The sequence below is a fragment of the Nycticebus coucang genome, chromosome 5 (assembly GCF_027406575.1).
Source record: "Nycticebus coucang isolate mNycCou1 chromosome 5, mNycCou1.pri, whole genome shotgun sequence".
NCBI lineage: Eukaryota > Metazoa > Chordata > Mammalia > Primates > Lorisidae > Nycticebus > Nycticebus coucang.
Genome location: NC_069784.1, coordinates 109,542,799 through 109,566,391, shown reverse-complemented (window position 1 = coordinate 109,566,391; position 23,593 = coordinate 109,542,799). Strand labels below are relative to the sequence as shown.

Sequence of the window (23,593 nt, the reverse complement as noted above, 5' to 3'; positions counted from 1 at the left end):
ATCAAAGGGATGATTATAGGCAGATCCCACCAGCCAGAGATGCCTGGAGTCTTATCTTTCCAGACTCACTGTGCCCTGTTGCAGGGAGGCTGTTACTTGGCCACCATCTTGGATTGTCCGCCCTTTAATTGACTTTCTTAGGACTTTTCTCTTTTTTGAGATTCTCTAGCATTTTATTTAATAATAAATAAAGTATTTAATTAAAATTTTTTTCTACCGCCTTTATTTGGGTATCCTTAATAGATAACAATTATATTATTCGTAGTGTTCAATGTAATGTTTTGCTATAAGTACACATCGTGAAATGATTGAGTTCAGTTAATTAATATAGCCACTGAGATTTTCTTAATGGCTTATTGGTTTGCATCACTTTTCTAGGTTTGCACACTGTTGAAGTGTGGAACAACTGATTTAAACACTTGCGGTGACTCAGTTGAAATAGCTTCTACCTGGTTTGAAATGTTCTTTCTTTTCAGTGGCACTTTTGGAACCCCGTATGTCTTCCCTGAGGTGTTGTTGAGTGAGATTCAGCTTGTACCTGGAGAATTTCAGATAAGAACCTTTGCTTGATACTACCAATTTTATATAAGAAGAAGTACATTTTAACATCAAAACCTATCAAAGTGCTTACAGGGATAAAATTTCCATTTGGAAAGAGTGAGATTATCTTTGGGGATCTGGAAGGGCACTGAGCAGGCTGAACTTCTTATCTGGAAATACTTAACATAATCATTTGTGTGCCCTTGAGAATTAAAAAAATACTTTATTTGGAGGATTGTGGGGAGGAGGCGGGGCTTTTGAAGGTCTGTGGAGTAGAAAGAAGATCCAACAAGAATAGTTTCAGAACCAGTCCCACAGAAGCTGGGTAGGATTACTGGGCAGCCATGGCCTCAGGAAGTTGAAATGAAACCCTCCCATTGCTGGGAGAAAAGCAGAGAAGGAAAAGCTGAAGGACAGAGAATTTGACAGTAGCCAATGTTGGCAAAGCAAAAGGCTTTTTAAAGTCCTAAAATAAGCCCTTGCTGCACACATGCTCTGCCCAGCTGCTTTCTTCCACTGGCTTTTCCTGCAGGTTCCACTCTCACTCCCCTTCCCAGGTAGAAACCACTCCTGGGGTGAGGGAGGACAATGGGACAGTGAGGGGGCCAGGCTGAGCAATGGACAGGGAACAACAGGCCTCAGTTCTAACCCCCTTTAGTTAACCACTTCTGACCCACTTGACCTCTCTTATCTGAGAGGGCTAGGTTTCTCTCTTATACCACCAAACCCATTGGTTTACATTTATTAACTTCTGGGATGCTTCCTCACGGGAGTAAATGATAAGATATCCGCGGAAGGAATAAATAAATGTGTGTCAGCTCCCTAGCTCTGATTTATCTTGTCCTTTGCAACATTTCTGATAGAAAAGAAATTGGCCAGTATTTTTTATTGTTTCTTCAGCCAGCTATACTGAATTTTGAGAGTGTGTTGTGGGATTGTATAACTGAAAGGTAAACCTTGTCTACTATTCTGTGTTTTAATTAGGTGTCAAGTGATGGATGCTTGTTTAGCCTGAAGCCAACATCTGGACCTGGCTTAACAGTGACTCTGTTTGGGAGGCTGTATGAGAAGGACTGACCATCAAACACCTCATCAGACCTCTTAGCACAAACACTACAAATAATGCTAGCAGTTATAATACCTATTGTATAATCATTGTGTTGGTAGAATGTTTAGGTTTTCTCTCTTTGGTTTAGGATAATTTAAAAAGTGACAGATGAAGAAAGATTGGCCTTGGCTTCTGCTAATAGTGTTTTCTCTTATAAATGAATTATAATTTCTTTTTATTTAGACAGCCCCCTCCCTCATATAATAAAAGCCTTATATTCTATCTATTAAAGTAGATTTAAAAAAATTGTATTTGAGCACTGATATTTCTTGGAATTGGGCTGTTTGTATCAAATGAGCACCCAAAATGTTTTACACAGAAGAAATAAAAATTGCAGTTAAAATGCACATCAAAATTATCAAAAAATACACTTACAGGGTGGGCAGTGCCTGTGGCTCAAGGAGTAGAGTGCCGGCCCCATATACCAGGGTGGCGGGTTCAAGGAAATATTGAAAGAAAGACATTTTGATGACATTTAGGACATCAAGCGTAATACAAATATTCTGCTGGCCATCCAAAATTGTTCCAAAATTGCTTCGAAGGGTAGACTAAGCACCGGCCTCAGTGCATAGCTTCCCAAGGGGAGCACTCTGAAGGTGACCATAGGGATAGTCAGCAGTGACTTATAGCATGTAGCAGTTTTTATAGGATGAATTTGAGAGCTTAATTGTCCAACCTCATATGTATCAAATCCTCAAATCAGAATTTGTTTAAACTTATGTTTACTGCATTCTCTATCACTCTAGGTTGATAGAGGGTAGGTATCTTTTCTCCATTTTGCATTAGAGAGCAAAGTGTCTTTTTTTTTTTTTTTGAGACAGAGTCTCAAGCTGTCACCTACGTAGAGTGCCATGGCATCACAGCTCACAGAAACCTCAAACTCTTGGGCTTAAGTGATTCTCTTGCCTCAGCTTCCCCATAGCTGGGACTACAGGTGCCTGCTGCAATGCCCAGCTATTTTTCTGTTGCAGCTGTCACTATTGTTTTAGCTGGTCTGGGCTGGATTTGAACCTGTCAGCCTCGGTGTATGTGGCCAGTGCCCTACCCACTGAGCTACGGGTGCCACCCAAGTGTCATGTTTTACGTGTCTAACTTATTTGTATAAAATCCTCAAACCAGAATCATTTAACTTCATGTTTAATGATTGCTCTATCACTGTAGATTATTAATATTTTCTTGCATAGTCATGCTGGCCTGTGGCTTCTTGAGGCACTAACTGTCCATCTTGTTTGATTTAAGTATTGGACACTGCTTTGTTGATCAATTATTATTATTATTATTATTATTATTATTAGATAGAGTCTCACTCTGTCATCCCAGGGTAGAATGCTGTGGTAGTAGGTGTCATAGCTTACAGCAACCTTAAACTCTTTAGCTCAAGAGATCACTTTGCCTCAGCCTCCTAAGTAGCTGGGACTAACATGCCCACCATGATGCCCTTCTGTTTTTTCTATTTTTTATTAGAAACAGGGTCTTGCTCTTGCTCAGGCTGTTCTTGAACTCCTGAGCTCAGGGAATTCACCTGCCTCAGCCACCCAGAGTGCTATGATTACAGGTATGACCCACTGCACTCAGCCACGTTGCTCAGTAATTATTAAAGCCAGATTTCTATTGGATCCTTATCCTTTCTAAGATAGATATATTGCATTCCTTATAGTTAAACTTGCAGGGTAAATAGCTGCACACCTTAATACAGGGTGAGGGCTAAGATGAAAGTACACAATTAATATTAAAATGTATGTACATGGAACAAAGATTGAAGTTGATTATATCTGTTGACAGCATAAAGAACAAAAATTTTCCTTGAGATACTGGGAGAAGACTTGAGAGTTGAATTTAGAAGGACCAATGAAATATGTTAACAGAAGAGCTACTGCTTTAATTTTGCTGATTTAAAATTAGATCCATATGGTGGTTCAGCTGCAGAAATACAGCAAAAGTGCTCACCAGCATGAATAGCTATTTAGCTACTGATACTTTCTAGAAACTTACAACTCCTGCCAAAGAAATGTGGCCCACCTGTCAGCATGGTGGTGTACCATCTGATAAACAGTTAATGTTTGGGCCATGTGCATTCTAGATACGTTGATCAGACAAACTTTGAATGAGTAATGAAAATATTAGTATCAGCCAGGTGCAGTGGCTCATGCCTGTAATCCTAGCATTCTGGGAGGCCAAGGCTGATGGATTGCTTGAGCTCAGGAGTTTGGGACCAACCTGAGCAAGAGTGAGACCCTGCCTCTAAAAAAATTGCTAGACATTGTTGTGGACGCCTGTAGTCCCGGCTACTTGGAAGGCTGAAGAAAGAGAATCACTTGAACCCAAGAGTTTGAGGTCGCTGTGAACTGTGACATCATGGCATTGTACCAGGGCGGCAAAGTGAGACTCTGTCTTGGAAAAAAAAAAAAAAAAAAAAGCACACACACACACAAAAAACCCCATTAGAATCACAGAACGTTGATTTAATAGGTTATGATGTGGAATTTCTTCTCCTCTGGCCTCCTCCCCTCTTCCTTCTCTTCTTCTCACTTCTCTTTGTCATTACGGGTAATGGCAAGCTTAGTCTGTGCCTGCACAAGCACTTTGTGCTCTGCCTTCCAGAGTTCCCAAGATGCAAAACGAGAATGTGAGTGACAGTATGGAAAATCTACTATATAAATTGTTATTCTACTCTCTTGCATCCTTTCCCCTCCGACAGGGGGAAATGTGAGAGGAATAAAGTTATTTCATGTTGGGTCATCCCATTCTTAGACCTTCCAAAGGTCAGAAGAGGGACCTGGTATACAAAGCCACGTCCCACAAAACATTGTAGAGGGCTGCCCTCTATCGGTCTATGAGAATATAACATCAGCTGAGTCTTGTTAACACGCCCTTTTCTACTTATGGTAACCAATAAACATATTCACAGACAATGCTAAAAGCTCCACTCTGTGACAATACTCATAAAAAGATTCAGAGTTGGTGGCATCAAGAGGATATTATCTGTCAGTTGATTTGTTTTATGAGGGGAGCTATGAAGTCTGCTAGCAGTTGATCTGTTCTCAGGGCTGTGAACTGAACACAGTTTTTGGAGTACCATTTTGATTTCCATCCTCCATATTATTAAATATCATAACTATTATTTACCAAGTTTCTACTAAGTTTCAGGGGCTGTGATAGACCTTTTACATATAAATATTCTAAATATACTATTTTTATATAAGTGTTCTTGATATGATAAGACATATAGACAATGCAATCCAGGGCCTGGCATACAGTAGGCACTCCATAAGTGACTGATGTTGGCTACTGATTTCAGACCAGCAGTGCTTTCATTAAATAAAGCTCCTTAAGAAACCCAATAATACTAGCTAAAAATAATTTACAAATCAGAGTAAAGGGAATTTATCTTCTTATGAAATATTTTTTAGAACTCTATGAGAATTTTGTCATGTCATCTTTCTCCACAGTGGGAACAGAGCTGCCCAATTGACCATATACATTTCCTGCTTCAGGAATCGCTAAGTTGTGGACAATGCTATGGTTATGACACGTGATTTCAGGGGCTTGAAGCCGCGTCCTTGTACTAGGACTTTTCTCCTGCCAGACCCAAGTTCCACACATCAGGACATTTCTTAATGTATTGAAGACGATATGGTTTTGCTATTTATTTATTTAATTATTTGTTTTTTGAGACAGAGCCTCTAGCTGTTACCCTGGGTAGAGTGCTATGGCATCACAGCTCACAGCAACCTCCAACTCCTGGGCTCAAGCAATTCTCCTGCCTCTGCCTCCCAAGTAGCTGGGACCACAGGCACCCACCACAATGCCCAGCCATTTTTTGGTTGCAGCCATCATTGTTGTTTGGCAGGCCCCAGGCTGGATTCAAACCCACCAGCTCAGGTGTATTTGGCTGGTGCCTTAGCCGCTTGAGCCACGGTGCCGAGCCTGGTTTTGCTTTTTAATGGCAAATATCTCTGGGCATGTTCATATTCATTTTATTGTTGAAAACTTGGGGTCCTGGGGTAGAGTGCCGTGGCTTCATCATAGCTCACAGCAACCTCAAACTCTTGGGCTCAAGTGATCTTCTTGTTTCAGCCTCCCGAGCAGTTGGGATTACAGGCACTCACTACAATGCCTGGCTAGTTTTTCTATTTTTAGTTGAGATGGGAGTCTTACTCTTGCTCAGGCTAGTCTCAAACTCCTGAGCTCAGGCAATCCTCCAGCCTCAGCCTCCCAGAGTGCTAGGATTACAGTGTGAACTACTGTACCTGGCGGAAAGTTATTTTAAAAATGCTAATTACTCAGAAATGATAAAGGGGAAATAACAACTGATCCCACAGAGATACAAGAGATCATCTCTGAATACTACCAGAAACTCTATGCCCAGAAATTTGCCAATGTGAAGGAAATGGATCAATATTTGGAATCACACCCTCTCCCTAGACTCAGCCAGGAAGAAATAGACCTCCTGAACAGACCAATTTCAAGCACTGAGATCAAAGAAACAATAAAAAATCTTCCAACCAAAAAATGCCCTGGTCCAGATGGCTTCACTCCAGAATTCTATCAAACCTTCAAGGAAGAGCTTATTCCCATACTGCAGAAATTATTCCAAAAAATTGAGGAAGAAGGAATCTTCCCCAACACATTCTATGAAGCAAACATCACCCTGATATCAAAACCAGGAAAAGACCCAAACAAAAAGGAGAATTTCAGACCAATCTCACTCATGAATATACATGCAAAAATTCTCAACAAAATCCTAGCCAATAGATTACAGCTTATCATCAAAAAAGTCATTCATCATGATCAAGTAGGCTTCATCCCAGGGATGCAAGGCTGGTTTAACATATGCAAGTCCATAAACGTTATCCACCATATTAACAGAGGCAAAAATAAAGATCACATGATCCTCTCAATAGATGCAGAAAAAGCATTTGATAAAATCCAGCATCCTTTTCTAATTAGAACACTGAAGAGTATAGGCATAGGTGGCACATTTCTAAAACTGATTGAAGCTATCTATGACAAACCCACAGCCAATATTTTACTGAATGGAGTAAAACTGAAAGCTTTTCCTCTTAGAACTGGAACCAGACAAGGTTGTCCTCTGTCACCTTTACTATTCAACATAGTGCTGGAAGTTCTAGCCAATACAATTAGGCAAGACAAGGAAATAAAGGGAATCCAAATGGGAGCAGAGGAGGTCAAACTCTCCCTCTTTGCTGACAACATGATCTTGTACTTAGGGAACTCCAAAGACTCAACCACAAGACTCCTAGAAGTCATAAAAAAATACAGTAATGTTTCAGGATATAAAATCAATGTCTACAAGTCAGTAGCCTTTGTATACACCAATAAAAGTGAAGATGAGAAGCTAACTAAGGACACAACTCCCTTCACCATAGTTTCAAAGAAAATGAAATACCTAGGAATATTCCTAACGAAGGAGGTGAAGGACCTCTATAAAGAAAACTATGAAATCCTCAGAAAGGAAATAGCAGAGGATATTAACAAATGGAAGAACATACCATGCTCATGGATGGGAAGAATCAACATTGTTAAAATGTCTATACTTCCCAAAGCAATCTACCTATTCAGTGCCATTCCTATCAAAATACCAACATCGTACTTTCAAGATTTGGAAAAAATGATTCTGCGTTTTGTATGGAACCGGAAAAAGCCCCGTATAGCATGGGCACTTCTTAGTAATAAAAATAAAGCTGGGGGGCGGCGCCTGTGGCTCAGTGAGTAGGGCGCCGGCCCCATATGCCGAGGGTGGCGGGTTCAAACCCAGCCCCGGCCAAACTGCAACAAAAAAATAGCCGGGCGTTGTGGCGGGCGCCTGTAGTCCCAGCTACTCGGGAGGCTGAGGCAAGAGAATCGCGTAAGCCCAAGAGTTAGAGGTTGCTGTGAGCCGTGTGACGCCACAGCACTCTACCCGAGGGCTGTACAGTGAGACTCTGTCTCTACAAAAAATAAAAAATAAAAAAAAAATAAAGCTGGGGGCATCAGCATACCAGATTTTAGTCTGTACTACAAAGCCATAGTGGTCAAGACAGCTTGGTACTGGCACAAAAACAGAGACATAGACACTTGGAATCGAATTGAAAACCAAGAAATGAAACTAACATCTTACAACCACCTAATCTTTGATAAACCAAACAAGAAAATACCTAGGGGGAAAGGCTCCCTATTCAATAAATGGTGTTGGGAGAACTGGATGTCTACATGTAAAAGACTGAAACTGGACCCACACCTTTCCCCACTCACAAAAATTGATTCAAGATGGATAAAGGACTTAAACTTAAGGCATGAAACAATAAAAATCCTCCAAGAAAGCATAGGAAAAACACTGGAAGATATTGGCCTGCGGAAAGACTTCATGAAGAAGACTGCCATGGCAATTGCAACAACAACAAAAATAAACAAATGGGACTTCATTAAACTGAAAAGCTTCTGTACAGTTAAGGAGACAATAACCAAAGCAAAGAGACAACCTACACAATGGGAAAGGATATTTGCATATTTTCAATCAGACAAAAGCTTGATAACTAGGCTCTATAGAGAACTCAAATTAATCCACATGAAAAAAGCCAACAATCCCATATATCAATGGGCAAGAGACATGAATAGAACCTTCTCTAAAGATGACAGACGAATGGCTAACAAACACATGAAAAAATGTTCATCATTCTCTATATATTAGAGAAATGCAAATCAAAACAACCCTGAGATATCATCTAACCCCAGTGAGAATGGCCCACATCACAAAATCTCAAAACTGCAGATGCTGGCGTGGATGTGGAGAGACGGGAACACTTTTACACTGCTGGTGGGACTGCAAACTAGTACAACCTTTCTGGAAGGAAATATGGAGAAACCTCAAAGCACTCAAGCTAGACCTCCCATTTGATCCTGCAATCCCATTACTGGGCATCTACCCAGAAGGAAAGAAATCCTTTTATCATAAGGACACTTGTACTAGACTGTTTATTGCAGCTCAATTTACAATCGCCAAAATGTGGAAACAGCCTAAATGCCCACCAACCCAGGAATGGATTAACAAGCTGTGGTATATGTATACCATGGAATACTATTCAGCCATTAAAAAAAATGGAAACTTTACATCCTTCGTATTAACCTGGATGGAAGTGGAAGACATTATTCTTAGTAAAGCATCACAAGAATGGAGAAGCATGAATCCTATGTACTCAATTTTGAAATGAGGACAATTAATGACAATTAAGGTTATGGGCGGGGAAGCAGAAAGAGGGACGGAGGGAGTGGGGTGGGGCCTTGGTGTGTGTCACACTTTAGGGGGGCAAGACATGATTGCAAGAGGGACTTTACCTAACAATTGCAATCAGTGTAACCTGGCTTATTGTACCCTCAATGAATCCCCAACAATAAAAAAAAAAAATGCTAATTGCTTCCTTTGTTCTGATAGATAATAGAGGAGTAGTTTTTTTTTCAGATCAGTCAAAGGTTAAGGCAGTTTTAATGGACATTTGTTTTCATTTATATACTGTTATCATTCATGACTGTGGTTCCTGGTGTCCCATGCCTGGAATTATTTTTAAAGTAGTGGCAATATTTACCTTCTCTATTTAGCTTGCTCACTGCTAGCTTCCTCATGCTGGCTCAGAATAAAAGCATCTGCCCAGTTGTATTTCTCGGTAACATACTGTTAGCTTGTTTCAGACAGATTTACTATCAGCTTATCTTTTTCAGATTTTCATATTTGCGTCACTCTTTATTGACTGTGGGCTAGCATGGGGCAGCAGGTGTCTCTAGCCAGCGACAGATGTATAGAACATGGTTGCAGACAGTCCTGTCCCAAAGTCAGTGTTTCTGTTTTCTGGCTCATCCACTCTTTCCTGAGCAGGTAGGTCTGAATACACTGAACAGCCATACCAAATCTTAGAGACTGACCCAGAGGCCTGCTGTAGTATTTTACAGGGAGAATCTTGAAGGTAATGGATTTGTCATTGGCTTGGTACTTCTTCATTTATTAAAATTTAGGATCACTTAGTATGAACTTTAACAGGGCTACTGTAATTTTTAGTGACTGAACACATGATTTAGTAAGAGAAGCTAAAAGAATAGTTACATAGTTTTAAGAAGCTGGCTTTGCATGTGCTTTTAAAAATGTTTTTCTTTTATTAAAAATTCATCTATAAAAAACTAGAACATTTGAAAAGTTGAAGCGTAGGTTTTTTTTCAACTCCTTCCGAATAAAGAAGGGCATCTGTGCTGTGTACATTGGCTAGTTTTAGTGTAATGTAAGGAGTCTTCACAGAACTTTTTATAGGTTTTAAAACTCAAATATATCTTATTATTACTATATGGAAAACTACAAGACTAAAATCTCATTTGCATAAATATATTAGTTGGTGGGAGCAATTCTGGCACATTTCCAAATGACTTCACACTTTTGCGTGTCTGTGTATATCTATGTCATATAGTAGAATCTTCTGGCTATGATTACCTAAGTTTGAGTCATGTTACCTTACCTGTGTCAAAACAGCAGAAATACTTTCATGTAGGGGCTATATACCATAATACTGTTGGAGATGGTTTTACTTTTCTATCTATTGGTCTATGTTGACATATGAGCAAACAAATGGAGTTTCCCCTATTTCCCCTTTCTTTACAATAGAAATTATTTGCTTCTCACAAAGGTGAAATGGATAAATAATTCATGCAAAGAATTATACAAGCAAAAGAAACACAAATGATATAAATTTATTGATAATTGCTCATCCACAGCTTTTTTAAGAAATAAAACTCAATTCATAGATAATTCACTTAATTTTATTACGTATTTTTTTCTAGTCATGAAAGTACAACATTTGCAGAGTAAGAAACTTGTAATATGTCAAAAAGATAAATCAAACTCACCCATTGTTTCACCACCCAGGACAAAGTATGGCTAAAATTTGGTGTTATTTCCTTGTTGTTGTTTAATTCTTCTTAGTTTTTGAGTTTCATATCATATTTGAGTTTCAATCTACCGTCTCTGAGAAAACAATGTTGAGAATTTGAAGTATTCCATTCCCTACCTATAACCTATATCCCACAATTATACAGATGTATATGTATATCCCTATATGTGGGATTTTTAAAATATTCTGTAATTTTTTTCTTTACTTAACAAGATATCATTGATCCCTATGTGTCTCTTTATTAAAAGAACCAACTCATTCTGTTCAGATGTTGATGATGTACATCTACTGTTATGTACATGTGTGATATAAGTTTACACTACTTTACTGTTTTACTTAAACAACGTCAGCACTTTAAACTTTAAAAAATGCTGCTAGAGCAACATTCCAAAATTAAATTAATAGCTATACATCTTTCTACATAAATCAGTCGGGAAATTTGTCTTGCCAGCCCCTAACCAATCCTGATAACAACTGATAAAATAAGGGATCTTCATAGCAATTGTTATAGATTTTAAAATTAAAATGTATTTTTGTGTATTTTAAAATATTTGTAGTTAAGAATTTAAGTTTCAGGTCAATCTTAATTACCTAAAGTTTATTGTTTTTAATATTAAATATCTTTATTTAATAAGCATTACAGTGTATCATATCATAATCCTTTTTTATTTACACTAAATATTAATTTAGCTATTACTCACTGTTGTTACTTTTATTCTTCATCTCTTGCTCTCTAGACATTTTGTTTTGGTATAATTTTTATATTTTTAGAGCATCTCTTGGAGTTCTCAGAAGGTGGGTAGACGTATATATCCACTATCTTTCTTTTACCCTTGGACAATTACTGTTTTGGCTGAATGTAGGCTTGATGAATTGCCAGCCTGCTTCCTTAATAGTTGATAAGGTCATCCTACTGCCTTTAGGCTTCCAAGGTTACAGATGAGAAGTTCTACACTAGCCTGAACCTCTTCCCTTTTAAAAGAACCAGTTCTTTCTGTCTGGATGTTTATAACATTTTCTCCTTGATCTTTGGAATTCAGAACCAGGCTCGGTGTATGTGCATGAATTTTTATTGGCTCCTGGCACAGAAATAAGTTAATGAACTCCTCATTTCACTTGCTTGTTCATTCACTCCTTTATTCATTTTGGTGCTCAGGACGTGTTCTACACGTTTTCCAGATCCTGGAGCTAGAACAATGACTAAAACACAGGGCATTTGACATCCTGCCTTGATTTGCTTATCTTACTGTCTTCCTTGTTCCTTCTCCCCGCCCCGTTTATCTCCCTTCCTTCTGGATGGGAAGGATACTTGAATACTTGTGGGTAGGCTGGTGGGTAGACGTGGAGGTAGGAGGGTGGACAATTGCTTCTTCTTCTTTTTTTTTTTTTTTTGTGGTTTTTGGCCAGGGCTGGGTTTGAACCCACCACCTCCAGCATATGGGACCGGGGCCCTACTCCTTGAGCCACAGGCGCCACCCGACAATTGCTTCTTATTGTGGCTATTTTCCCAGTGAAACAGGGCGCAAAGTCATTAGCTGAGAGTGAAGATGAAAGAAGGTATTTGGGAATCAAAAAGGGAAAAGATACAGTCATCTAAGAGAGAGGAGAATGAAAGTGGCGGGGAGATGAAGTAGCTCCTTGAGAAGTCCTCATGGTCCATATTTGTCCTGAATTTAAAACGATGTTTATTTTTCCCCATCATGTTCAGTTGCATGTGTGCAAGAGTGGGGTGAGAAGAAAACTGGATTTAACCAGGGGTCAGGTTTAGCTAGGAAAGTATGTTAAAAGGAGGCAATTTAAGGTAATGCCAGAAAATATTGCAATCTAAATTGTGTAAAAAGATGGGCGTGAGTAATAGTAGAGTGGGAGATGGGTTCAGATTAGGAGATAAGTAGAACAGCATGGGGAGAAAAGTCTGAGCAATTAGAGAGGGTGGTTAATGGAACCAGGGACAAAGGGCATGATGGGATTAATGTTCATGGAGCACTCTACCAGTGAGTTCCTGCCCTGCTAGACAGATCTATTTTAAACTCCAAGCCCTCTCAATACATTTTGAATTCATACATCATTTTCAAACACTGCATGATTAGATTATTTGTACAGAACTATTTGCTGTAGCTAGGTAATCAGAAACAGATTTATTATCTTTCCATATTACTATTGTATATTCAAACTGGGTAATTTGTAAAGATAGATAATGATCATTTCTAGCTCCTAAGTTCAAAGCTGGAAGAAAAGAAACAAAAAAACCATTTTGCATTGTCCTTAGATAAGCTTTCAACTCATCATGTCATCATAGGGCATTTATTTATTTAAACAGATAAATTGATAGAATTTAGTTAAATCCACACTATTTTAAAACAAATTATAACACTAGACTATATTTATACAGATGATGATATTTAATATTCTTTAGGCTGAGCAGACAAATTATTCTACCAATGTGGCATTAATGTTATCAACAATTTCTCAGATACTATGGGTAAGGCACTATTTCTCTGAAACCAAGATGTGCTAATGGGAGCTTGAGGCAGCCTCTGAATTAGGTTTGGTTTTAATTTGGGAAATGACTGAACAGTTTAGATCCACAAAGAACAAGACATTTGAAGCTGTCAGATGGCTTTTTCATCATCTGTGATTTTCCACTTCTAATATGAAAACATTTATTTTGCTTTATGTCCATCTTCACTTACTTCTTTTAGGACCCTTCTTCCTGCAGAGAATCCCTCTTCAATATGACATCAGGTGGACAGCCAGTAATTAGCAAACACTTCTGAAGAGTGATTTTGGGTGTTGCTTGAGTTCTTTCATATGTCAAAGTGCAAAGAAAAGGAAAAAGGAAAAGGGAGAAAATAGTGGGGGGAAATGTCTAAGTAGAACATTTATAACTGGATAGAATTTAGTTAAATCCACACTTACATTTCATAGTAAAAACATGTCTATCATTTTTAATGAAATTTTAATTACAGTTCAAATACTGCCTAGTTCAAATAACATAATGGTTTTAGTTTCCTGTTTGTTCTGTTCTGGAACGAGCCTGTTTGCAGATTCAAATAAGTTTTATAGATTAATTTGGTATGAATGTTTCCCCCTCGGAATAGATGACAGAAGGGGATTGTGAGAAGTGTTTCATATTTATATCAAAATTTAGTTCCTAAATATTGTCGTTCTCCAATTTTTAAGGTAAATTTAACTTTAGATTTCTGCATGGTCTTAATCTAAACTATCAGCTCAGAGGAAGGAAGGCAGATCCCTGGAATTTTAAGAATTGTTGCTATTGTCTAGCATTTTCACTAGAAAATGAAGGGCTTCATCAATTGCTAGAAATTTACTCTCTTCTCCCATTCTCTCATGCATGTGCTCTCTCTCATTCTCTGTCTCTGTCTCTCTACATATATATGTAGGCACACATATATGTACATTCTAGAATTTAGCTTAGAGTCATATAGAAACAAATGAACATTTTCAAAATGAGTCCCATGGAGGTTTGAGATTCTTCAAATAGTGACAAGAACAGGAAGACTAGGAGAAGGTGCCATCTCTGTTTTAAGAAGATTTTTCTTTGACTTATTTCATAAATTGGAATTTTATGAAAAGAAGTTTAATAGATTTTAGTCCTTCATAGAAGAAAAAAGAGGTCTTGGACCACTCCCACAGCCCACCCAGAAGCTCAGCTTCCCCAGGTTCTCATTGCAGAGCTCTTTGCCCATCACTTCTTACCATATCCTTTGGTCTGCATATTAAAAACCCTTAATGAGAGTGGCCACAATATCACACTTCACTAATGCCATTATTTAAGATGTCATAAATTTTTATATAAAAATTCAAAAATTAATGTTATTTAATTGATCTTGAAAGATGGACTGATAAAAACCAAAGAGAAAAAAAGAGAAAGAGTTAGTGATTAGGACCTCAGATCATATTCCAGTCTTAGGGTTTTATGAACCAAGCCTTGATTTCTTGCCAGTAAAATGAGGCTAATAAAACATGTACATGTTTTCCTTATAAGGAATAATGATGATGTTGTAGATGTCACATAAATGCTAAACAAAATAATGCCTGGAATTAATGTAGAAGTGCTTTGCAAATTGGAAATAAAGGCATATAAACTATTTTTATTATAATCAATCATAAAATAAAATAAATACATATAACCAAGGACAAAAGGGGGCATGAATGGGTATTAATTTTGTATAATAAGCACATTTAAAATGTTTCTCTTTCATGAACATATTTTAATTCTAAATATTCTGGAAATTTCTATCTACCTCTTAGACTCTGGATTTCTAGGAACAAAAACTGATTCCATAGATTAGGGTATATGATAGTAATCAATTTGACTTTCTCTAAACAATGAATGTGTTTTTTTCATATAGTTCCACATAACTCAGCTTCATATTTCTTGCATAATGTCTATCTCCAACTAGAAGTTAAAACTTATTGAACTGAACAATCGAACTGAACTTGGAAATAAGTCTGCTCCCGAAATAATTATTCTTCAACAAGAAGTTAATAGGTAGATGTGTTAAAGTGAGAGGAATTACCAATGATTTACTCTTTTTTTTCTCTCTCCCAGGTTTGTGCATGTGCAAATAAAAAATTCAAGGGGATGGAACTCTAACCTGATTATGGATTTGGGAGAAAGATTACTCAATACACAAAGGAAAAAATAAACAGGTAGACAGCTCTCAGGAAAGATGCCCTTTTGTCACAATATCCTTAATATGTCCTGTGTGAAAAGCAACTGGTCGAATGACATCCGTGCTTCCCTGTATTCTTTAATGGTGCTCGTAATTCTGACAACACTGGTTGGCAATCTGATAGTTATTATTTCCATATCACACTTCAAGCAACTTCATACTCCAACTAATTGGCTCATTCATTCCATGGCCACTGTGGACTTCCTTCTGGGGTGTCTTGTCATGCCTTACAGCATGGTGAGATGTGTTGAGCACTGTTGGTATTTTGGAGAATTCTTCTGTAAAATTCATACCAGCACTGACATTATGCTTAGCTCAGCGTCCATTTTCCACTTGTCCTTCATCTCCATTGACCGCTACTATGCTGTGTGTGACCCATTGAGATACAAAGACAGGATCAATATCTTGGTTATTTTTGTGATGATATTCATTAGTTGGAGTGTCCCGGCTGTTTTTGCATTTGGAATGATCTTTCTGGAGCTAAATTTCAAAGGAGTTGAAGAGATGTATTACAAACATGTTCCCTCTATGGGGGGGTGCTCTGTCTTCTTCAGCAAGATATCTGGGGTACTTGCCTTTATGATTTCATTCTATATACCTGGATCTATTATGTTATGTGTCTATTATAGAATATATTTTATAGCTAATGGGCAGGCGAGATTAATTAATGGTATGAATCAGAAGCTTCAAATTGGATTGGAAGAGAAACATGGAATTTTACGAAGCAAAGAAAGGAAAGCAGCAAAGACATTAGGGATTGTGATGGGCGTTTTCCTAATATGTTGGTGCCCTTTCTTTCTCTGTACAGTCATGGATCCTTTCCTGGACTACACTATTCCGCCCACCTTGAATGATGCTTTGATTTGGTGTGGCTATTTGAACTCTACCTTTAATCCAATGGTTTATGCATTTTTCTATCCTTGGTTTAGAAAAGCATTGAAGATGATTCTATTTGGTAAAATTTTCCAAAAAGACTCATCTATATGTAAATTAGTTTTAGAATCAAATTCATAGAATTATTACATTTCACTTTTGTACAAGAAATCTGGCAATTATACTATTTATGAGCACATGATAACCAACTACATGAACTAACACCATGGACTTCTCAAAATCAGTTATTTGAGTCAATTTATGATGCTTATATCTCATTTTCTATTTGAGACATGGTAGTGTGAGCTTTGTTATTCTTACTGTACACATTAAGGCTTTGCAAAGTCAACATATAAAGGCCTACATTTTAAGGAACTTTTTCACCCATAGATGAACTACCATAAGTGGATAGTGGTACCTTACTCAGCTATGCAGTGGTAGAAACTATAGGGCTAAATTTGGGGATGCAAATTGGAATAATGATGTCATATATGTACGTATGTCTTCTGGTAAAATCAATTAAAAGTACACAGTAAATATTATTACCAAATAATTGTTCACATATAATTTGCTATTTATATGCCTATTGATATATATTTCAATCTTTAAACACTTTATCTTCATATTTTAAAACAGATATTTCTAATTCTCATACTTCAGGAAATTTGAAAAATAAAGGAAAATATAAAAATAAATAATATATAAAAACAAAATGAAAATTTAAAAATATTACTCATAGCTTCTTGGAAAGAATTATTTAAAATAATGTTGTATAATGTTACTTTGTATGGATGTACAAAGGTTTTTTTAAACCATTTCTTTATTGTTGACCACTTCTGTTGTTTTTCTTTTAAAAAACAAATAAAGGAAATGAAATTTCTACCTGTTGCTTACTACTGAACAAATGAAAATGTCTAGAAGGATTTCACCACATTTTAAGGTTATATTTTGCATAGTAGGACCCCAAATATAGGCTATTTGGAATTAAATTCATTTTGCTACACTCCAAGGTACACAGAGAGAGATGAAGTCTTCCATCAAAGAAGCTAAACACACAGAACAGCAAGAAGTACGATCAGAATAGACAGACCAGGACTATGAAGACAGAAAACATGAAAAGAATAAAGAGAAGCCAATAGTGGTTTCAAATAAGATCCCTAATAGGAAGTGAGCAAACACTCTAAAAATTATAAGCACTGGCTTGCCATTGAGCTGTTTCTCATTTAGAGAAACAGTCTGTCACAGTCTTTATACAGTCTTCAGCCTTCCCACAGTCTGTCTTGGGTTGATATCACAAGGGATTTGGATTTATTTAATGGTAGTGACTTATGCTCAGGGGTAAGTGTGGGTAAGGCAGCTGATTTTATATGAAACTAAAATACACCCTCATGTAAAATTCTGTTCACAAATCTGATGATCTCCTGAAGATACGTTAAATTCCTCCTCCTGTTACAGTCTGTTCCTGCACTATATATTTTGTCTTGTTGATATGGCTAGATTTTTATTCTATTGCATTTTAAAAACATGGGTTACTTTTAAATTTAGTGTAGAGTAAGTCAAGTTGCCCTTAATAACTCTTAGTTTAAAAACTTAAGAGTTTTTAAAAACTTTAAAAATCTTAACTTTTTTTTCAACTATAAGACCAATTTGACAAATTTTAAAAAGGAAACAGAAGCATTTGGAGAGTTGTCTAGGCTTTACAGCAAATTAATGCGGTTTTCTTCATTTGCGCCCACATATTTATCTTAAGTTTATTCCTAAATGTTTTGTACATTTTCCTGTGTGTGTCTTGCCTATTATGAATAAATATTTTTACAAACCATTATATTTTCTATGTACTTATTATCACTGGTATATAACAAAGTTTATATTAGCTTTTCAGTTGACTTGTTTGAGTTTTTATTCCACATAATCATGTTATCCTCAAACAATGTTAACTTTTGTCTCCTTCCAATAATTATGATTCTTATTTATATTCCTTACTGTATTTATTTAGTTAGAATTTCTAGAGCAATATTGATAACAGTCATAGATCATCCTTGCCTTACGTTTATTTTAAATTATTTTCCAGACTTTAATATTGCTTATACATTTTTCTTGGGACAAGTTCTTGACTCAAATAGTTCTATAATTTTCATTCAGTACTAAAGCCCTTATGTCTATCTTTCTTTGTAGGCTCTGTTTTTTTTTTATTAAGTCATTTGTACATAGATCATAAATACATTTATGCCATTTGGGATTCAATGTGTTGATTATTTGTACAAATTGGAGTGCTTACATCCTACTAATCAACATACTCATAAGAAGAAATGACCAATCTCAGCCAAACAGGGAGAAAGGTTTGCTTTGTCTTTCCATATTCCTGGCTTTATTGTGGCTTCCATTTCCCCATGCAGAAGGTACTTTTTTCTTTTGGTTATCCAGGGTCCATTTCCCTACTGGAATCCAGCTAGCTTTTTAGCATTTTCCTATCCCAAATAGTTGATAGTCTATTGGAATGGCAATGAAGAGAATGGCCCCCGACCTCTTCCTTTAACTAAAGAAATTAGTAGATAACCCAGGCTAAAAATTTCAAGTCTTTCTCTATAACTTGAATTTCTAGCAAAAGGATAAAGACAGTGATCTTTAACAGAATAATTAACAGAAAGCAATGAGGACACATGGTGTCCATTCATTCTAGTAGGATCAGGACCAGACTGCTCTTGGTATTGTCAGGGTTCTTGCTTGCCAGACTTCAGAGCTCCCTATCTGTCCATCTCCAAACTGAGTCATCCAGCCTGTCATGACTCCACGAGTCCCAGATGGCCTTCCAGTAAATTCCCTTTGAGAATAGCTTTTGATTGCATCCACAGAAAGGGCCTTAACTTGAAACAAGATTATGGTAAATACCAAGAAAGCAATTTAGCATGACCCTTCTTCCCCAAGTCAAGAAAACTTCCAATCAAAATAGTCTCATTTTCCATTCTCCTCTCAGAGAGGAATATTCATATACATTTTCACTCAGGATCAGATAAAAAAAAAGTGTAAGCAAGGAAGTTTTTTGAAACTGATTTATTAATGATAACAAAAATGTCATATTACAAGATCAGTGAACTGGAACTTCCATTGTGATTTTAAACTGGGTACTTGAAGTCAATAATCCAATGTTTGGAGTGTCATAAATATTTGCTATAGAGGTAGGGCAAATTAGCTGAACTCTAACCCATTATAGATTTAAAGATGTAAAGATACGTGAAGAATGATTTATGTGTTTAACCTTAGAAGATAAGGTTAAGTTTTTAAACTTAGAAGATAATACCAGGTATCAACAAAGTGATTAGTAGTTGAGATACACACTCAAATAACCTAAATGATGTAAGAATCAGCTTAAATTTTTCTTTTTTTCCCTCCCCTCTTTTGCTTTTATAAATGCTAAGGTACATATGCATTTTTCGAAGTGTTTCAGCATAACTCATCGAGTGCATGGCAGCTGTAAAAAATATTGAAAGGAAGCAAATTTGTCTTTGGCAGGTCCTCACTTTCTTTTTCACATCCCTTCTATTTCTAAAATCCTTTCCCTAGGTCTCTAGGTTCCCAGTGAATTTCAGCTGCTCTGACATTCCAACTGGAGTCCACCCAGGCTGGTTCTAATGTTGTCATGTCAGCCTCAGCTTCTCAGTTGCTTCTGTCTTTGATTTTTCCCAGTGGAAAGACATCATTGACTCACAAATTAAACAGTTCTCAGCATATCTGTAAATTAAAGGGATGCAAGAGCTTAGAAGTTAAGCTGCTAACAGTGATTTATCAGTAGCAGGCATTCCTCTTCATCAGTACAAGTCAGATAAGCAAACGCTGAAATGCTAAACTCTAAAATTTGTTTATTGCTTAATGTTTTCACAACATTAAGCAATACTTGATGGGTCAAGTAGTGTTTCACAATCCTCACTGTCCCTGGGGAGATTTTTAAGGAATGTGGATACTCAGCCCCTATGTCAAGAGAATGATCCATGGTGAGAAGGGCAAGTCTGGGAGCCAGCGGTTATGGGTGTGTATTCTGGCTCCAATATTTATCAGCTGTCATTTGGACAGAGTTAATTAAAAACTCTAAACCTTTGCTCACTCACCTGTAAAATGAGGATAATAATATTATCTACCTCAATAAATTGTTGATTATTAGATTAGAGATATTGCCTAACTTGGGCCTTGCTCATAAAAACACTTGGTGAACGTATATTATTATAATATTATATTATTAGGGAATAACGTATCGATCTGTGCTACAGTGGTGTTCACTCAGTGTGTGCTGAGCTGCTGCCCACAGAGAGGGGGCACATGTAGACATTACGTATCAATTTTTAATTTATTTTATTTTATTTTTATTGAGATACAGTCTCACTATGTCATCCTTGGTAGAGTGCTGTAATGTTTGAGGTTGCTCACAGCAACCTCAAAGCGAGCTCAAGTGATTTCTCTTGCCTAAGCCTCCCTAGTAGCGGGGACTACAGGCACTCGCCACAATGACTGGCTATTTTTTGTTTGTTTGTTTGTTTTGTTTATTTGTTTAGCAGGCCCAGGCCAGGTTTGAACCCACCAGCCCTGGAGTATGTAGCCGGAGCCCTAACCCCTGAGCATGATTGCCCAGCCACATATCAATTTTTTTAAAAAAGCTCATGCATAATAACAGCATCTCCATCCTAACAAATTTCACAATGAAAATTATGAAACATTGTAGAACTTGGGTTTATTCCAAGTAACCTGGTGATATATTTGTGGGCTGTTAGTTGTGTCAGTTACTTGACAAACTGGGGATTGTAATTTTTGTAATAAAACATATAAAATATATACAACACATAAAAAGTATAAATACATACTTATTCTATTTAAATATTCTATTTATCTATTCTATTTCTATTCTATTCTAATATTTTATTTAAATTCTGTTTACTCCCTAATTAAAAAAAGTCTATGAAATCCCATAATCCACTATTTCAGCCTATTAGTAACCTTAGTAACAATTTCTTACAGTGAGCTTGAAATGTAGCAGGGAGGCAGATGGTTAGCTCTGATTACAGAGGACAGTGAAGTCTTCAGGACTTCTAATAACCCATAGTCACAAGCCAGTGGAAACAGATGACAAAGCCAATAGCCAAACACAAGCAAAACAATTCTTGCTACTTAGAAAATGTTGGCCTTGCCTTTTTAAATCTTCCTTTTGATAGAGGAGATTAATTTATTCAATGTATGCAATTTACTTATAATTTTAAAATTTGAAGTTACAGTTTAAGATACAAACTAAGTGAAGTTTTTAATTAAGAGTTTTCTTGTATCAGCCAACCACGGCTGAGGCGTGATGTTAGTGGAATGGTTTTCCCGAGACTTCTGAAATCTTCCAGGTAGGTGATTCTTTGATTTTTGTCACATTTGTAAACATTTACATCAAATAAGAAGGTAGACTAAGGCACAAGTCACTGCTTTGCTTTTCTTGCATCAGCTAAAGTTTTTTTTCTCAGATTTACACTTGGCATTTGCTTAATAGTCTGAGAATTCCCCAAGCATTTGGTTCCTCTAGTAAAGTTCTGTAATTAATGTTTTCCTATCTCTACTGAGTACAGCTATTTCCCCCAGTGACTTAGAGTGTGAAATTATTTCCCATCCTGACCAAGGCCAAACAGAAGATGTGTTAATGACGCCCTCTGGTCTCTATTTACTCTCAAGCTTCTCCACTGAGAATTAAGTGAGAGAGACGCTGATTATGAGTTTCTTTGGACTAGAGGGCTCAAGCTAACCGAATTGCAGATTCAAAGTGTCAAACTGTAAATGAACCCAGGTGGGTGTTGATAAATAGGTAATCAACACATTTAATTTCTTCTATTAGCAAGTCTCTCAAGACCTTACTGTTAACAAACAGAAGGGTTTGCAGTGTGATCTTCTATGGTTAAAATGTGTTAATAACTTCATTCTTAAAGTGACTTAAAGTTTTCGATTTGTCTGTGTATTCTCCCAAGCATAGAAAGTTATACAAAGTTTGAGGAATAAGAAAAAACATATAGACTATCAATTGGCTTTCTTTCCATCATTTATATTACTAGGAACAGTAAAGCAAAACACAACAAAACAAAATGAAATACTATAGACTCACTACCATATAAAAGACTTGGAATTACCACAGTGGTATGTTAGAATACTTGCAGCTAGATCACAGGTTAATTCTACATAAAAAAGAGTGAAGGGACAAATGGTGGTCATTACCTAGGTAACTGAATTGTCTGAAATCTCTTCTTCATCACTTTTATTACCACCCATCAGATAAAACCACAAACAAAAGAAACCAGACTGCTCCCTTATGGTGTAGCTGGAACCATACTGGCCTGCCTTTGTGTTCAAACAGGTGATTATTGGCTGTTTAGAACTGTTCAATAGCAGAAAGCAATTTACTCAACCTCTTTAAATTTCAGTTTTCTTATTTGTGAAATGAGTAATGCAAAACTCACGGTTTTTGTGAAGATTTATTCATTAATTAAATCATTTTTTCATTTACATAAGCATTTATTGGGCATCTATTACATGCCAGTCATTGTGTTAGCTAGGCTGAGGATACACATTTGAGCAAGGCCAGTGTTTTCCCCAAATCTGTGGAATTGTCACAGATATGAAATAAGGCTTTCTGGAAATAAAATATTTATCAAATGTTTGAATAGCATACAGTTCATAGCTAATAACAATAAATTAGTTTATTATTATTATTTACAATTCACTTTGCTATTGTTCTCCCATCCAAGTACTAACCAGGCCTAATCCAGCTTAGCTTCCGAGATCAGAGGAGATCGGGTGTGCTCAGGGTGGTAAGGCTGTAGGATCACTTTGCCATTGTTAACCTGGTTTATAGTTAAAGGGATAGAATTTAAAAATATGTTCCTACCTGTTGATTCTGAGCCAAGATCACAACATCATGTGTCACCCTTTCTATTTTACTGATAAGGGAAACCCCAAAGCTCATTTGGGGTGCTTGGGGTCACCAGAAGAGGGGGTCTTAACACAAAGAGGCTTAACACAAAGTCTGTGTCAGGAGACTGTGGAACTCTCTTGGGAGAGTTCCTCCCTGGTAAACCTTGGGTCCGTTTCCCCCTCTCCCCTGCAGTTTTTGGCCAGGGCTGAGTTTGAACCCACCAGCTCTGGCATATGGGGCTGGTGCCCTACTCCTTTGAGCCACAGGCGCCACCCGGGTTCATGTTTTTTAACACACAGCAGGAAAATGTAGTTAAAAGTTACTTATCAGACATCATTATTAAAAAAGGGGGGAATGTGGAAAGTGTCAGACAGAATGTCTCCAATTTGTTTTGCAAAATCTCAGACCTTAAGCAAGACCTCTGCCTTTAGGATCAAGAGACTTTTGGAATCTAGAGAATCTTTACCACAGCCATTAGGCCTGGCATTGCCACCCCTCACATGTACATTCTCCCTGG

The 23,593-nt window shown here is 37.1% G+C and overlaps 1 protein-coding gene across 1 annotated transcript; it reads left to right on the top strand.

Moving 5' to 3' along the window:
- Positions 1-15,254: 15,254 nt before the first annotated feature.
- On the top strand, positions 15,255-16,375 carry TAAR1 (trace amine associated receptor 1). Its single transcript, XM_053592322.1, has one exon. The coding sequence runs from the start codon at positions 15,276-15,278 to the stop codon at positions 16,290-16,292; it is 1,017 nt and encodes a 338-aa protein (XP_053448297.1). The 5' UTR covers positions 15,255-15,275; the 3' UTR covers positions 16,293-16,375.
- Positions 16,376-23,593: the final 7,218 nt, after the last annotated feature.

Coding starts and splice junctions, on each gene's coding strand:
- TAAR1 (XM_053592322.1), top strand. CDS start 15,276: ATGCCCTTTTGTCACAATATCCTTAATATGTCCTGTGTGAAAAGCAAC.